This window comes from Clytia hemisphaerica, unplaced genomic scaffold (assembly GCF_902728285.1).
Source record: "Clytia hemisphaerica strain Z4C2 unplaced genomic scaffold, Clytia hemisphaerica genome assembly, whole genome shotgun sequence".
Lineage (NCBI taxonomy): Eukaryota > Metazoa > Cnidaria > Hydrozoa > Leptothecata > Clytiidae > Clytia > Clytia hemisphaerica.
Genome location: NW_027103587.1, coordinates 1,090,393 through 1,108,934, shown reverse-complemented (window position 1 = coordinate 1,108,934; position 18,542 = coordinate 1,090,393). Strand labels below are relative to the sequence as shown.

General features: G+C 33.2%; 1 protein-coding gene across 1 annotated transcript; it reads left to right on the top strand.

Moving 5' to 3' along the window:
* The first annotated feature begins 1,970 nt into the window (after positions 1-1,970).
* Positions 1,971-18,308, top strand: LOC136801432 (uncharacterized). The gene is made up of 14 exons (XM_067058071.1): positions 1,971-2,159; positions 2,385-2,448; positions 5,176-5,429; positions 5,667-5,706; positions 8,091-8,204; positions 9,008-9,160; positions 9,626-9,688; positions 10,009-10,226; positions 10,946-11,065; positions 11,860-11,922; positions 13,881-13,945; positions 16,209-16,683; positions 17,123-17,208; positions 17,796-18,308. Coding segments are annotated over exons 3-13 (1,524 nt in total). The 5' UTR covers positions 1,971-2,159; positions 2,385-2,448; positions 5,176-5,217; the 3' UTR covers positions 17,124-17,208; positions 17,796-18,308.
* The last annotated feature ends 234 nt before the right edge of the window (positions 18,309-18,542 follow it).

The window sequence follows — 18,542 nt, the reverse complement described above, 5'->3', positions numbered from 1 at the left end:
TTAAAGATATCATTGTTTGAGGTCCTTTTTTCAAAAAGATAAAATAAGGATTGAATTCACAGCGTAATGTCCAAAGAAATTGAAATTCTCCAAAACATACAAATTAGGTTTTGTAATGAACGTTATCTAGACATCTGTTTTTATCCTTGCATTCCAAAAGAAGTAACCTCTCTACAAGAAAATAAAGGCAAGATTTAGAATGCTCACTAAAACCATCTCACTAGTATTAATTTTTTTTAATCGGATTTCCTTTCTAGAAGACTTTTGACCTTTGACTTTCAATGCATCTATTTTATTCATTTTATCCACTACATCGCATTCTAGTTTTAAATTGAGTTTAGATTAATGCATTTGAATCCATTGTCATTAAAGTATTTCAGCTTTAACATTTCCTACTACATTACACAATAAATCTCTACACTCTTTAACATTAACCATCCTTTTTCATCATTCAAATTTCTTTTGACCACCTTAAAAAACATCCATTATAGGCATTATAAATTTCATCATTCAAAATTTTTTTGAAATAACTTTACAATTCATTTCATTTGACTTATGATGCATTTGTCTATTGAAATTCTTGGATAGAACAATTTATAAGAAAACCGAGTCTCAAAAATCCCAAAGAAAAAGAGCATTTTAAGGAAAATCTGAGCCAGGAAAATGCCTTTTTGCCGAATATTATGGCCATAGTTGTAGAACCTGGTTAAAATCCAGGGGGGGTCGCCAGTGACCTATCGGACGTGCGGTCCTTAAGGGTAGGTTTTTTGGACTTTGGAAAGTGCACTGTAAGGGTTGAGCTGTGAGGAAGTGGGAAAAAGTGCACTATAAGGGTGTAAAATTTGGGATAATACCAAATTTCGAGGTAAAATTTGAGAAATTTCAAAAAATTTTGCCCTGAAAAGGTAAAGAAAATTCGAAAAATTGCACTATAAGAGTAGATTTCCAGCCAAATTTTTCCTGTACTGTAAGGGTCCGACTTTGGAGACCTGACTTTTGGCCGAATGAACCGTCGTTTTCAAAATCGAGTGCCCCCCCCCCCCTCCAGGGTTAAAATCTGCTTGAATACTGAAAGAATTATTAACAACAAGTAGTATCGTATATCTAATTTTTTCTTTGTACTATTCGTCCTCATAGCTATTAGTTTCAAATAAACACCCTTACTAAAACGGAGGCGTTTACTCAAAAGAGATTATTTAATTGAGACGGCAAGCAGGGCTTTCTTGAAAAATGTTCTTCAAAGGAAAGGCATTTAAAGCACAGAGGGTTATTCAATTTAATTGTAAACGTTTCCCTCAGAATCCGCAATTCAATTTTCCTTTGAAGAGTAGCTTCAAGTCTAGAAAATTAGAAAATTTTAAGATTTGTTATTAAGTCTAAATTAAATGGACACGCAACTTTCGAACACAAGAGAGAAATTGTGTTTTTGTTTTTCAACCCCTGTAATCTAAAGCACAACTTAGAAGGTTGGTACATACAAATTAGATTCAAACTGTAAACAATTCAGTATAATATAAGATAAGGCTTTTAGTTAATTCTATTTAGATATGTTTAACAAAAAAAGAATTATCCTCGATTTTAATCAGGACTTCATTTAATGTTGCTTCAGCACTTTTATTAATTTTCTTTTGATTAAGGTCCACAAAGCTTAATAAAAGCGAAAATAATTTAAAAACATTGAAGCTTCTTTAGAATCGACTTTAATAATGCTGATATTATAATTATAATCCACCCATTACGCTTCATTGATGCAGGACAATTAATTAAAGGTGTGTACTAGTTATAGACATGTGTCTAATTATGTCAACTATTGTTTGGCACTGTTATAAAACAATAGTTTTGATCAAACAAAATATGATCTTAATTAATTCATGCACAAATTTACCCATAATGCTTAGTGTTGTTTAATAAAGGGTAAATGATCACACACCCACTTCAAACACATTTTGTATCTTGTATCGCCAGTATCAACGTGATTATTGATTGAAAAGACTTTATTTTTCATCACTCAATATTTTTTACTTCATCACATTTTGTTTGAGGAATTCATTTAGAGAATATTCTGTAGGGTTTTATACATATTCAGAAAATTATTGTTGACGGAATATTTGAAATTTGGTTGTGTCACTTTCGAGTTAATTCTTTGAGCACTAAAACAGGTAATTGTTCAATTAAACATTTGTTTCCCTGTTTTCAATATTTAATTATCATTTTTTTGACAAACTTTCTTTAGACAAAATTGATATTTATTTATTTGTAGCTTTGGCGTTTTACGATCTAAGTATTCTTGATTTTTGATTGAAAAACTTAGATTAGAAAACACAAAACTTTCATTTTTGAAAGGCATTAAAAATGATGATTATTTCTTGCTTTTCTTTATTCAGCTCAATTACTTCGTGGAACCAAATCAATAATAATAAGGTCAAACCCTCCTGCTCATCGCTTAAGGTTTGTCGATTTAAAATGAAATATTGTAGTTCTCCTTTTCTTTTGCTAAATTTGTTTTTAATTTACGCAAAAAATAGTTCCCTGAAGGTATATTATATTTTTGAAAATATGAGTACAACCATGTCTCACTGCCTCGGTGGGCATTTTAGGTTTTGTTTGTATATATAAGATCTACTACTAAGGGATAATCATAAATTACATGTTCATTTTTGGTTGGTCAACCATCAAAATCAGGAACATAACTCCGAATTCTTCTGTTACTTTTCCGAAAAACACCAATTAATTTGTGACAGGGGTGTAACAGATAACAATGAATAAGATAGAAATTCTTTAATCAATTTTAATCACTGCGTAATTAAAGTGCAAATAATTCAAATATAATTCTTGCCATTGAAAGATATCACTGTTTTAGGTCCTTTATTCAAAAAGGAAAAAAGGGATGATATGAAAAGTACAGACAATACTTCAAAATAAAAGATCTTTAAATACACGTTTTTTTTTTATTAGAACACCTAACATTTGGGTGAGCCTGAATGTGCTTATTTTTTTAGCAATTTTCAGCCTAAAATGTTCTTAAATGCGTTCTTAATTTTTCAGACTCCTCTAAATCGACAATATCATGGAAAATAAAGAGCACTTAAAATTGGTAAAATTTGGACAATATTTAACTCTCGATTTTAGAAAATCCGTCCATAAGTTCAGTTAAAACTGCTTGGAAAGAGGAAAAAAATGTAGTTTCTTGTCATTTTTTCCAAACTGAGGCTGGGCATGTTGTTACGATGTTCTTAATTTTTCGACGAATTTCAGCCTCAATGTTCTTATAAACTAGGTTCTAATAAAAAAAAACGTGTACACGCCTTGATCGAATTCACACTGTGAGGTCACAAAAGATCGAAATATTTCTCTCAAAACATACAAATTAGGTTTTGTAATGAACGTTATCAAGATATCCGTTTTTATCCTTGCTTTACAAAAGAAGTAAAATAAAGATAAGATTTAGAACTTGATATAAACCGCTTACCAATATTTCTTTTAAAAAGTAATTCTTTTCGTCGTCTCACTAGTAGTTTTAATTTTCTTTTGCAATCAAATTTCAATCGGATCAATTTGCTAAGCGACTTTTGACCTTTGACTTTTGATGCATCTTTTTTATTGTTTTACTTCTACATTATGGATTTGATTTTTAATTTAATATAATGCATTATTTTAATCTACTCCCTCTTCGGCTTTTATATTTTCTACATTACACAATCTCTACACTTCTTAAACTTATGTATCCCAATTATAAATTTTATCATTCAAAATTTTATTAATCTAGCGTTAAAGATTCTTAAATTTCCGATTCATTTGTTTTATTGACGCTCTGTTATAGGACTGGCACTTTAAAGCTCAACTAGGCTCAAAATTGGACAAAAGAACAGAGAAAATCAATAATAGTTCTTTTGAAACACCCCTGTCTCACATCCGTTATGAAGCTCTTCTCCCATAGCAGGGATAAAAAGCTCCATTCAAATCTAAATGGGGATAAAAATTATATGTGTTTTTAATTTATTAGCTTCTCTTTTGAATGATGAAATCAAGAAAATGTAAAAAAAACACAGATTCTAGAAGGGTTTGTTTTTCAAAGAAATCCAAACGATGGCCACAAAAACTCATGAAAGTTACCGTGTGAAAAGCACAGGCCGATATCATATATTGACCTGTGCCGACCAATCCAGATTCTATTCAGCGTACAATCAACGCAGAGAAAAGTAACCATGACGGCCATCCAAGAGCTTGGATGAAGTTCAAAGTTGACATTTCTATTCCCGTCGTTGAGGACACAACTCAAAAATGTCATCAATGATTTTTAAAAAGAGTCAGTGATAGAGAATCATAACCTAAAGTCTGTCTATTATTTTGATTCAATTACAGTGACATTTCCATAATTGAAGGTTTAGTAATCACTGTCATACATTTAGGGATCATGTAAAAGATTTCTTTTGAAAGAAACTCATTTCAATTACACTTTGAGATTTCTGGGGAATTCGTAAATAGTACACTACTGATACAGTCTGCTAGACATTAACATGGTAATATTTGCTCTTCATATTTGATTCTTTCTACAGTGATTAGATTGACACATGCGCGATAAAATTTATATTATTTGTCTTCAGAGGTTGATATATTCTTTAAAAGCTTAACCTTTGATACTCAGGGTACTCTCCCAGAGGAAGTGGTAAATAACCTCAATGATGTGGATAAATAGATAGTAAAATCACAAGCAGCCAGCATACCCATGTCTCACTGTTTCAAAAAGTTTATCTGCTGTTCATGGGTTTTTACCCGTGTCTAAATTTCTAGGAAATATGATCTGCTGTTCTCCAAAAATATCCCGACAGTTTGTACCCTGTCTCATGAAAAAAATAAAAACGAAACAGCAGATGGATAAAATATTCATTATAAAGTTATTGCCTGGAAAAACTGCTGCTGTTCACCGGTGAGGTCATTACCTAGAAAATGCTATCTGCTGGTCACTGATGACGTTATCTCCTGTAATAGAGCAACAGATGTTTTGAAGTAAATTGACCATCCTAGAAAATGAGACCTTTTCATAAAAAACCGTCTCCTAGCAAAGAACAGCAGATATTTCGTAAAATTAAATGCTTCTGTAAAATGAACGAATTTTCGTGATAAAATTTCTCTAAGGTTCGAAAATGATCAGCAATCACTCTTCCGTTCTTTCAGATTCCTTCAAGTTCTACTTTCTAAACAAAAACCAAATCCAGAATGGCAGCTTCTCGTGATTACGACCACAATAACACCAATGGCTACTCTTCATCATCAAGCATGGAAGACGAAAACACTGGATATCCGTTCGACTTTTTGGAGACCGATTTCCAGTGTGTAATTTGTACGATGGTAATAAGAGGGTTCACAGAGCTGCCATGCGGACATGCAGGGTGCAAATTCTGCATTGAAAGATGGGAAAAAAAGAAAGTGTAAGTCAATACTTTTTAACGAATTTAACAACATACGCTTACAAACATGTACGAGGTAAAACAATCACAAAGCTTCCTTTCGCAAAATTTAGAATATCGCAAATATTTCCCCTATAAACTTTTAGGCATCGTTAAACAAAAATTTTTGAAATGAATTTTTTTTTAAAGTGGCCAATATTTCATCAGTCTGATGAAAAATAGCTGTTATAACCACTTTGTATTTATTATACTTTTCAGAGCCTGCTGTGAATGTCAGGAATCTTACGACAAAACTAAGGTAAATTTCAGTATTAGATCTTAAGGCTTTTTGTTAAACCTTTTGTGTCAAGGTGGTTCCGGGGGTGGTTCAATGCCTCGAAGGTTTACAATGGCTGTGTGCTATACGACGATTGTATACAAAAACTTACCATATGTTATATTTGGAATTATATATGCCCTAGTCTAAAGGGGAACTCAACAAATTTTCAATTTTCATTTCTTTTTTAACACCTTAAAGGTATAAAACCTAGAAGGTTAACATAATCTATTTTTACATTTTGGTGAAAATATGTTCCAAAATTATTCTGTTTTTCATTTTAAAAAGCTTGAATACTCTTCAGATTATGTCGTCACTATAATAGAGGAATATAACGGACTCATATAACAATTTTAGCGTTTTTCAAAGGCATGTATTTCAGAGTCATACATACACAAAATGGAATACCTTGTAATTTTTGGATGACTCATTGCTCGATAAAAAGAAAAAAAATCTATGAAAAATAAAAGATAAAAATAGAAAATTCAGATAACAGTATTTTATAAAAGTCCTTTCTTATTTGAGTTTTTTTGCTTCGGAAAATAAGCTTCTCCCTTTTTGTGATCTCGTCTACGGTATAGCACAGCTAAAAGTGTCGTCATTTTTTAAGCTTGTCAAACAATTCTTAAAAACATAAAGGGTTAATACATATTTGAAATTCTAAGATTCATTGTCGAATCAAACGATTTTCGGATTTTAAAACAAAATTGAAAAGTTGTTGCGTTCCCCTTTAAATCAGATTTTAACAGCTTTAAACTTTAAAAAGCTTTTTTGAGCCTAAGTGCGTTTAAACTCTATTTCTTTACTCACTAAAAAGCGATTTGAACAAAAAAAAAGGAATGACCTGATAGAACTAGCCGTAACTTTCATTAAAGTACCACCGCAGCAAAACAAACACATAGAGTTGAATTTGCTTTCAAAAGGAATGGTATTAGCCCTACAGTGATTTTTATTAAAATTGACTTCTCATCTGAGACAAAATTCAGTCTTCAAATGCTAATAAATATGTCAACTGCCAAGGGAGTGATTTACAGTTATAGTTTCAAAAGTAAAAGCCCATTTAGTTTTGGCGTCTACTTAGAGTGACATCCGTGCCCTGCGTTAAACGCTTTCTTATAAGAAAAAAATCACGGCTTAAATTTGGGCAAAACCTGAGAACAAATTAAGAACAATCTGAGCCACAGATTCAGAAGTTACTGAGACGTACAGATTTCCATTTTACTTAATATAGCAAGTACATTTAAGTCTTAAAAACTCAAAAAATTCAGAACATCCCAGCCACAGAGCCATAACTTACTGGTTGTTCTATAAAAAGCGTGTATCTAAAGATACTGCTCCCATATGTTATTTTACACGTTTAGTGACATACAATGTTGAGTGATTTTTTGACCTACACGGAGCACTCATAGTATAAGAAAGCCGCGGCTGGAATGATAACATCTGAATTTCTGTTGTTCTATCTCTGTCGTATTTGATGACTATTTGTTGATCAAGAAATAAGTAATGTAGCATCTTTAATGGTAAATTTTATTGGTTTGTCGTTAATACTTACTTCTCAGTGCGTTTTAGACATTAATGATATGCCCTTGATAATACACTTATATTATAAAATCATTGTAAAGTAAAAATCAATACTAAAAAAATTAAATAAGCACAAAATGGCTGGGTTGAAAGAACTCAAAATTTAACGAGGTGCCTCGAAATGCCTTCACAATATTTCAGTAAAATCTTTTTAAAAATCAATGAAAAAGTACATCAAGATAATACTGCGAAAATTTCAAGCCAGCACCTTCAAAAATTATCATTTAAACTGACAGAAAAGTTGTCATCTTGAATATAGTTCTTATAATTTCAATTCTGGCGAAAAACTATTGTTTCCACAAAATACCCCTAAAATATGTCCAAAATTAGTTCAAGTGTTCTATTGGGTACAGATTCAAAGATGTCTAGCAACAAAAAAACTTTTTGTGAAGGAAAGTAAGAGAAAAATTTCAAAAACTATCTACCAATGATAAACTAAGCATCTTGATGTTCTTATAAAGCTCGGAGACAGAGATGGAACAGCAATTAACTGAAAAGACAATGCGGTAAATATTCCAGCCGCGGCTTTCTTATATTATGGAGCACTTAATAACTACTTCTGATATAAAAAAGGGAATTTCTTTACATTCAAGATAAGAATGCTACCAGGACACCATTTAAGCGGAACTAAAATGATGAAAAACAAGCGCAAAATTATGAGATGTTTGCCTAACTTCCTTATATGCAAAGCTATGAATGCCATCCTCGGTCGCTTTAGTGTTTACACGCGGTATCTTTGATGATTACATAGAATAATGTCAGCAAAATTGTCAATTAATTTTTAGAAGCAGGAAAGTCGGTACAATGACCGAAAAATCAAGCACGAAAGACTAGCTCGCTGCAAACAGCACGAACAAGGCTGCACTTGGCGAGGCTCCATTGCCGATTACAAAGATCAGGTAGGTACATACCTCATATTTCCTAATTGGTTGTGATTCATAAGAAAATTCTATCTACATAAAGTTCAGCTAATTTTGAAGTGTGTCAAAGCAACCCAGAAAATTTGTGAATCTAAAGTATGTCTGCAAATTCAAAAATTTAGAGATATGTTTTGCATGTTTGAAAATGTGTTGAACCTTTCTAAAAAAAGTACCTTGCTCATCACCATGTCAAGACTTGTTCTCTTGTAGCTTAAAACTTGTCCAAAAAGAAAATGTCCAAAAAGAATATATGTTTTGCGCGGAAAACTGGGGGTCTTCGGCATGGTCATTTATACGTCAAAAAAGCGTATTAGGATACATTCAGAAATGTCTGTTGATGAAATTAATTTTCTGACTTTTTTTTTAGAAATAAGGGAAAAAGTCTTTTTGACGTCATAAAACTTAGAATTGTAATATCTCGATAATACTAATCAAAATTAAAAAATAAAAAGTTTATGAAATCTTGCCCAGAGAGGTATTGGTAATCATTTGAGGGCTATGCAAGTTTCCCTCCACTGATGCAAGGTTTCACGGAATAACTTTTGAAAGAGAATAGAATAGAATTTTTGCAGATGATTACAAAAATTTGTTTTGTCTGAAAAAGAATTGCTGCCTCTCAATAATATGCATCTATGGTGTAAATGTGATCCTATTTTGATCATTAGTTTTTGTGATGTTCAAATTTATGGTTTCATGACGTCTCATCAGTTAAGTTTTTCTAGAGTCACCAATAGAATAACAATTAATGATAAAGGAGTTAGACATATGTATTTTGTACATAGCATCGTAAACGCTGTGGCTTCAGAAACGTCAGATGTCGTCTGTGTAATCAAAAAGTCGTACGTAATCAAACGGAGGAACACAAACTGACGTGTACACATCGTTTGGTTAATTGCACAATATGTGGTACCCAGTATAGCTTCATCAATAAAAAGGTGCTACTTTAATTTTTAAATTTGGTTTATAGTTAAAAATACTCCTGTTTCAGTGACTTGGTGAATAGGAATATTCATTTACGTCAGGATAAAATTCCTACATGGTTCGAATGTAAACGGTCAAGCAGTTAACTTCTGTCAAAATACTTTTTTGTTTCTCTCGATAAATACTGTTTTTTTCTGGGTATGTGACTTTAAGTACTCCCTGTTTGAAAATGAATTCCCCTTATCGTAATGTGTTGAAAATTGTCAGGTTTTTAGAACTAGGAAAACCAAATACTGGAAGTTAGCTTTTTAAGCGAGCATACGATCAGAGATCAATTCCCATCCCTGTATTGCCATCTCGAAGTTACGGAGGCCTAAGTAATCATGCTCTCTTAGTTGATTGGATTTGTCTTGTCCAAGGAATGAGTAGCTTATGAGATTTTTTTACCATCTTTTCTCGATTTTATTTTTTCATTTTAGAAACACGATGATGAAGAATGCAAGCAGCATTGTGATTATTGGCAATTTGGTTGCCATGAAAAGGTGAGGCTAATTGCCAAGGGAAATTGTACCCAGTTGGTTATGGACTAAATCGAGGGTTATTTAGAGAAAAAAAAGGGATTTGTTTTTTCGACGGATGAAAGTTTTTTCTAAAATTCACTATACAAGGGGGGTCCTGCAAACATCCGCGGCTAGTAAATCGAAAAATATAACAGACGGGACAGGGCGTTTATTAGGCACCTAAGATTACTTCAATGCTCAGCCCTGGAATATTGAACAAACTTCCAGTTCTTACAAAGTTGTTTTGACATTTTGAATTTGTTCACTTCAGTTCACTTTGCTGTTTTTATTTCATACTGCAGGTATACAAACCACACATGGAGCGTCACCTTGCCAATTCAGCAAGACGTCATATCGAACTTGTTAAATCTCATTATGACAGAATTGTCACAGAACTTGTTTCTGAGAAGGATAAGAAGATCACAGAACTTAACACGACAGTCAACTTGCAGAGTAAACACATTACAGAACTAACAACGCAACTCGAAAGAACCAAATTACCCATGGCAACCAGTTCAAGGTATTTAAAGCAGTATGTTGGCTTTTGATTGGTTTTATCTTTATTTTCTAAAACTATTCCTACAGCCTGGAAAGTCTCCCTTCTAGTGGTGACCAAGTATAGCAAATCAAAATTATATTGCCTGAGTACTTTTATATCGCGCACTAGCATACTAAAATCCTAGAAAAAATACAAAAATCGTTAAAGGCGCTCTTAAGCTAGCGAGCACCTCACTAAAAACCGAGATTTTTTATCTCGTTTCTTAGTGAGTTCCACTTTGACGATTTTCGAAAAATAGAAGCCATTCAAGTGCTTTGACGCAAATTCGATTATCTTGCTACTGCAGGAGCTTCGATAGTTAAAAGTGACGTCAAAAAATCGAATGTTTAGAGCCCGAAAACCCGGGCTCAAAACATTCGAAAAAGTCGCAAAGTGGAATAGACGTTAATTGCGTAAAAAAACGCGGGTGACGTCTAGTATAGGCTACTCTTAAGCCCGTGAAATGCAATAACTTTTTTCAACTCTTGTACTTTCATTTATTGCCGCTAGCCTAATTTTTTATTGATCCAATTTAACTGGATTGTGTCAGTGACAATTGGTTTATTGCAAGTATATCTCTCATTATACCCTTGAGAACGGACCGAGTCCGAAACATGTCGGGAAAAATCAAAATATAATAGCCGCATTCTTTTTCACCGTCCAACATCTCATTATACCCGCCCTACTATTTCATTTATCAGCTCACCAACGGTGAAACAGACAGTTAAACCGAAAACTCTCCCCAGACCTCCAATTCGAATTTACGAACGAGAAGAGGACAAGCAACAACAACAAGCAACAAATCCCTTTCGACCGGCTTCGTGAGTATTTAGCTCTTTTAAAGCTTTGGAGACCATTATTGTTTACTTAAGGGGGTAGTCATTTAAAAATTGGTGAAAAATTTATCAATTTCGGGATTTAGGGCGTTTTGACATACCAAATGAAAGCTTTTTTTACGCCCTTTTCGGGCATCTAAGTCAATACCCCCTTTTTTCCCGGGATTTCCTAATACGAGGTAATCAAAGATGGTAGCCGAAGAAGTGGTATTTTCAAAAACATTCACATTTTGGGGGCAGTCAGCACTGCTTTTGACGTGGAAACTGAGCTTATGTATTGTTTTGGATTATTGATTTGGATATGATATGATTGAATGTTTTTTTTCATCCCTCACATCTGGGAAAGCTTTGAAAGCCTACTAGCCGTATTGTATAAGGGTTACGAAGCGATCCAGACTCCACCTCAATTCGCAAGTTGCTAGCAAAATAAGAGCCGCTTTGATAAAACCCCAAAAGAGACATGGGTCTTAAGCCTTATAATACCCCACAACACCCGCCGTCCCACCGTGCAACACTCTTTCTTCCCTTTCTAGTTCTTTTAGTGTAAATGGTGCCTTAAAAATCGACCGTTCGAACACTTTTATTCAAATAGAATCGTCTGTCGAAATCATCATATTTTAGGTTCCATTTTTCAAAATTTTTACACTGACCCATAATACTAACCTTCACCAAAAAAGATTTTTTGAATAGCTTTCCTTGCTTTTCTTAAAAGGTTGACACAGTATTTTTATAGCTGTTACCCCCTGGACGATATTACCCCCTTCTTTTGCTATTTTTAGAATTCACGAAAAGAAAGAGGACAAGCAACAACAACAACAAACAAATCCTTTTCGACCGGCTTCGTGAGTATTTAGCTCCTTTAAAACTTTGGAGACCATTATTGTTTACTTAAGAACCCCACCCTCTAGGTAGGAAACCTTAAGTGGCACCCTTTCTTATGAAATTTAGTTGAACTTTTTTTTTCCTTATGATGAAATTTTCGATTTTTGCCCACATTCAAAGAAAATAGGGAACCAATAGAGCCCCTTACAAAAATTCACAAATCCCTTCTCATCCCTTCAGGTTAGGGGGTAGACACTATGGTATATGATTATGAACATTTTATCATTCCTTAGAAGAGGTATTGCAGTTCTTTTGTTGATGCTAGTTCACAAGGAAAGATTTCTCTTAGAATATTTTCTAAAAATAGGTCAACATTTTTATATGTTCGCCCCTATATTCTGTTATAAGAAAAAAGGTCAAAGACGAGTTTCTCACATAACCCTACTTCTCCATCTTATCACGAGTCCTTTGAGATTTCAATTGAAACGTTTATATTACATCTCCCTTCTTCTTGTTATATTGCCGAAATTAGTCTTGTTTGTAGGGACTGTGTAATTTCCTCGTGAAGACTTTTTAGTAATTTACTGACCAAGAAGATGCAACATGGTTTGAGCCAAAGGGGAAAAGATTTAATCTTGGTATCGGCGATTTATTTTGTCACATCCAAATAGTTTGAACAAAAGAGAATACGAAACCCTTATTTGAATATTTTTTTATTTATGTAATAATAACCGCACGTGTCTGAGGCCTTTTTTGCAATTTTTCGGGTGGGATTTTTTGGTGTTTTGGTAAAGTTAATGCTAACTTTTTTTCTCATTTCCAATTTAAGCATAATTTTTTCCATATTTTACATTTTATAAATGATTCTTTCAGATTATTTTACTATACCAAATGTTTCTCCTCTTTATCATTATAATGTAAAATTTTTTGTTTCGTTTCGTTCCTCGAATAAGTATAATATTTCTTGGGGAGAGCATATTTAGCTAGGATTTGGGAGTCTGGATTGAGGGTGGGAATTTTAGGGTTAGGTAGGACCTGATTTTTTTAGGTGGGACCTGGAACCCCCTTGCACACTATGCTGTTGAGAATCATTTAACACGTCACTAAATTAATTACAAAATAGTGAAAAACAGCATTACTCACAAAACATTTTGTCAGTCATCGTGTAAATTCTAGAATAAAAGAAAGTTAACACTAGGAATAGATTATAGTTCTCAACGGTATTGAAGGTCTTCAATGTGATTTATTATTTCAATCGGTTGGAAAAGTCAATTTCGACAGCTTATATGGCTATCTAAATATAATTTAAGAAGTCGTACTACCAAAAGCTCTAAATCTCACCGCCACCACACAACACACCACCATAGCCGTCTTTAATGATGTCTAGGACCATTACAATCAATGTTGATGATATTCGTAGGCAAATTGCCAGTCCATCCTTGACTTTTAATAAAGGATTGCCTTTTATGCGAGTGTTTTCTACCGAAAGTTAGTTTAGACGTCAACCATTGAAATGGGGGGGGGGTGGCTGAAATATACGTCAGGAAATGCGTAAATTTGCATATTTTTGATTAGTAAAACCGGTCATTCATACATGGTATTTTGTATAAAGGTTTTCGTTAAGAAAAATCGGTAATCAGAAGGGTGTTTTACTAAGAATACTAATTTTCAAAAATTGTTTCTTTCTACTAAATGATTAAATGGCAACTATCAATATATTTCGGATCCCAAATTGTTCAAAAGTATGAGATTTTCATCCCTTTGTTCCGTAAGAGTCTTTCGCTGGAAGAATTTTGGATATTTTTTATATTGGAATTTTGATCTTTGCTTATTCCATTTCTTTCTTGTAATTGTTTTGTTTTATTGTTTACTTTAGAGTCAAACTCTATATTTTCAACTATTTTTATGTCTCCTAGTGCGAGTAGTCCAAACTACTTGTTTCAGCTTGTTTTATCAAATTATTCCATGGTATTTTCAGAACCAAATGGGACGGAAAGAAAATGCATGAGATAGTGTTCCAGGGTGAAACGCTGACGTATTATGGTAAGTTGAATTTTAAACCCCTGTATCTGTGACCCGGTCGAATCTGCCCCGGAAATTTCCGTTCTCTGCAAAATTTAAATTATGTAGGTCAACCTGGTCAAAAATTTCATTTTTTTTGCGTAGAGCAGTTAAAGGTTTTATTTTTACATAAGTGTTCCTGTTTCATATCAAACACATGTTTCGTAACAGGACCGAGAACAGGACAGTGTCTGCCTCGGTCTCCTTATTGTTTTATCATATAAGCAAAAAATGTTTTGATCAATCTTGCTCCACATCCGTGTCAATCCAATGTGAAAAAGCTTGTGAATTAAAATCGATGAGTAAGCAGAAGATATCACTCCTATTCAAAAACAAAACCTTTGAGTGAAATAAAATTCTTCCTCAATCCTTCATCTACTTATTCCTAACATAATTCATTCCAAAGTTATCTTTATTTGCCTGCAGCAATTGCAATCATTTTGCATTCAATTGAAAATTTTGCTGTCCGTGCCCCGGTGAAAATTCACATTCTCACCCCAGTGAGATTGAGACCCCCAAAATCAGACTCGGTGAAATTTTACTTTTTTCATACTCTCACCTCGGGGTAATAAAACGCCATCGATTTTTTTCTCATAAATCTAATTGAGGTGAAAAAGGGACCCTTACCAGCGGCACATTTCCGCACACTCCCAATACCCCCCCCCCCTGGGTGTAATTATTTTTTTTGTCCCAACAGATTCAATACATGTTTCCGTTAATTATTTTAGTTTTCATTTCCTACTTTTCAGGGAGCAAAAGTACAAAAAGAGATTATTATTTAGTCATTTTTTCAAAATCAGAATTTTAGAAGCCGCCGTGACAGTTGTCCTTTGCGGAAAAGCTCGATCCTCGATTAATTTTTGAAACAATGGAAGTGCAGTGATTTGCTCTCCATCGTTTTATGAGTTGTTTATCCAGGGTGTGGCTAAATTAAATTCATGGTCCTAACAACTTTACGACCAGAGGGAGGGTCGGGTCGAAAATATTCAATTTAAGATGAAATTGACATTATAGTCTTGTTAATTTCATTCTCGAGAGAGTTATCAATTTTTTCTTCTGAAAATGATATAAAAGGAAATTGGCGCGCTTTTCATTCAGTTTGTTGTTGAAGAGATGGAAGTTGGTCGTCTTTTGGTTGCTTTTGGTTACTTTTGGTTGCAAAGAATACTTACTGCGAGAGAATGAGAGAACGGTTTTATGAAACAATCAGTGTTCGTTTTCTTTGCTTATCCATTATTGTCATTATTCAAACTCATACTTTACTTTTATGTTCTCTCTAAAAAAAAGAAATGAGTTTTTTTTAGTTTTTCCTCTTTCGGCTTAAACTAAAAGTTTAAAAGTTAATTCATTTTCAATATAGGCTGTCAAGGACTTCAGTAGCGTAGGAAAAGACGGGAAGAATGAAAGCTACTGGGCTGTGAATGAAATAGAAGATTCGTTAACAAAAGCCTAAATATTTTCTTCCCTGACCAGATTTTCATAGATTTCTCAAACTTCATTCGTCGCTCTTAATTTATTCTAGAGAAATTTTAAAAATAATTTTTAAAAGAAATCGTATTATCGTCCCAGTAAAAAGAATTTGCTTATTTTGTTATATTTTATACCATGAATCTGAAAAGATCTTAATTTTGTTGTCCGAAATTTAACTTACAATAGTGAGATTGGAGATTTTTTGAATTCTCAGCGTAGAAATTATAATAAGTTTTTGTTCAACAAAAATATCTTCAAATCAAATAAATAAAGTATTTTCTTTTCACAAACTAAATGGAAATTCTAATTCCAAAATTTCAACTTAAAACAATTCTTCGCTCGGAAGATATCGAAATTCAATTTTATTTTTCACGGAGGAGATTTTTCCCGTTTTAAGTAAAATGATTTTTCACTGAGAAAAAAGTTTTCATTCAAATTTAAAATTTTTTTTGCCATCAACTCAGAAATATTTTTATTGTTCAGATTGGAAAATTTCAGCTCAAAATTCTTTTTAGTTTCTGAGATCTCGAGGTTAAAATTTTTTTAAGTGAAAATTATCTACCGACACGAATAAAAATGATTTCTTGCTGAGCAAAAAGTTTTCATTCAAAATTCAAAATTTTTTCGCCATCAATTCGGAAATATTTTCCTCGTTCTGTTTGCAAAATTTCAGCTTCAAAGTATTTTTAGTTCTTGAGATATTGAGGTTCATTTTTTTTTTTTTGAAAATATTTTTTCCGCGTGAAAAGTTTGAATTTCTTCACTTTTTCTTCAGATGTTTGGAAAATTTTGTTCGAAAACAAATTCGCGAAATTCGAAGAAATTTTCAAACAAAAACCGAACATCGTCAACTCGTTGCGTGGTGGTGTTGATGGTTGGACACTTCTCATGAATGCTGTTGATGGAGATCGTTTCGACGTTTTCGTTCACTTGATGAAATATCCGCAAGATTTTTCACTCGTGGACAATGATGGTCAGAACGTTCTTCATTTTGTTGGTTCGTATGGAACAGTTCGTTATTTGGAAATGTTTGATCAACAAACAATCAAAAAGTTGATCAATGGAAGAAACATATGGAACAAAACACCATTGCATCGTGCAGCATGGCGCAACAAACATGACGTCATCAGATGGTTGTTGGCCAAAGGAGCGAATCCTGAATTGAAAAATGATCATGGTCAACGCCCTGATGAACAACGTAAATGTGATGGTGTTACCAAAGAAATATTTCGATCGTTTCGTTCGTCTTGGTAAGAAAAATATCCACTTTTTCATGATCTTTTAGGATAGGAACGTTTTTTTCGGATAAGATTGGTGAAACGCAAATTTTTAATTTGAATTGATGTTTTTATACGAATAACATCTTTTATAAGAACAGTACAATTGTAAAAAATCCTATTTCTTAGTCACGCAAATTAAGAACAGCATCCAATTAAAATTTAGTTGTTCTTACAAAGTTTCTCCGACACTAATAAGGATTAGTAATATAATATTGCGTTTTCAATTAATTTCATTTTACATTCGAAATAGAAATTATTTGAAATCAATTACAATAGACAAAAGTGGGCTTAGCATAATATAATAAATTTTTTACAACTGTATCGATTTAGCAGGTATTGTGGTGTGAAAAATGTTTTCTTATAAAATAACTGGTTCATAATAATATGATCATCAATTGTATTTTTACAGATCGATGTTTTGATGGGTTGATCACACAAACATTTCCTTTCCTTCGAACATTTCCACAAATCACTTCTCTCCACCAACTCGAAAAGGTAAAAGAATTCGATTATTATTTTTTCAAGACAACCCCGGTATCACTCCCCAATGCCACCCCTCCCCGCCATCCTGAAAACTTCCGCTGAAAATTAGTCTCTCTGAGAGTTTGAGGAAAATATCATGTAATTTCATCCTTACTGGAAAAGTAGACTAAAATCATTCCTCCTTGGAATTATATTTTTACTTCAAGCAACACACTTATGGATTTCGGACCTATGAACAATATAAAATGACCACTAAAAAGGATAGCAATATTTTAGCTTTATTCTATCTATCACCATTGTCCCGGGCTCACTGAGACAGGAGTGTTCCGAAAATTCCGGAGGATAAAGCAAGGGTTTACGAAATGGCAAGTTTTTCTAAATTTCTCGATTAGATTTTATAATTAATCAAATAGTTTTAAAGATCATATTTTAGCTATCTATGATTTCGTAATGACCTTCGATTGATTTGATATAATTAACAGTTCTTAACTAAAATCGGGGTGAATGGTTCGATCTCGAATCACGTTTATCTACTGATAACAATATTATTTGGTGAAAAGAAATTCTTAAATTTACTTATCTTATGTTTTTGTTTTCAGGTCAATCGTTTCAATCCGTAATCCGTTTCACGTCCCTCGCTGCCAGCGATTCTCGCATTTCGCACACGACGTCCTTCTTGTTTCTCGTACACGGCGTTATTCGATTTTCGCGGACGACATTCTTCCTTGTCGTTTGAAACGAGACGTACTTCGCAGACACTGTCGTTATTTCTCTTCGTTACTCGTTACACTTTCAACAGTAGCAGTTTAACTTGCTTATGAATTGATTGGAGTAAAGACCAGTTTGGAGTTTCATTAAATGTAATAGCTTTCAGATTCAGTTGTCATTCATGGTTATCACAGTATCATGTTTTCACATACAATGCATTTTACGTCGTACGAGAAACAGTGGATTTTTTTTAAGATTCATTTTTGCCGCGCAAATTTCTAAAATGAATTTTAGTTCTTGCCGAAAGCATTCATCTTGACAAAAATTTTACAGTTTATTTATTAATTATCTTAATTCCATAAATTTTGGCGCCCCTTTTCTTTTCTCGCAGAATACGTGCGCGAAAATAAAAGTCATGCAAATTAGTGACCGTTCTGAATGTATAGAAATCTCATCTTAGGGCTCTTTTGTAAAAATTAGACCTAGATTAGTGATACATATACCAATCGTCAAAAATACTTAAAAAATATGCCCAGAAATTGCAAGATGCGATAAAAATTATAAAATGCGCGAATAATCTATTTTATGAGCGGTGTGAAAATGAAAGGCGGGCAAAAATTAATGGAGTTAAGATATCT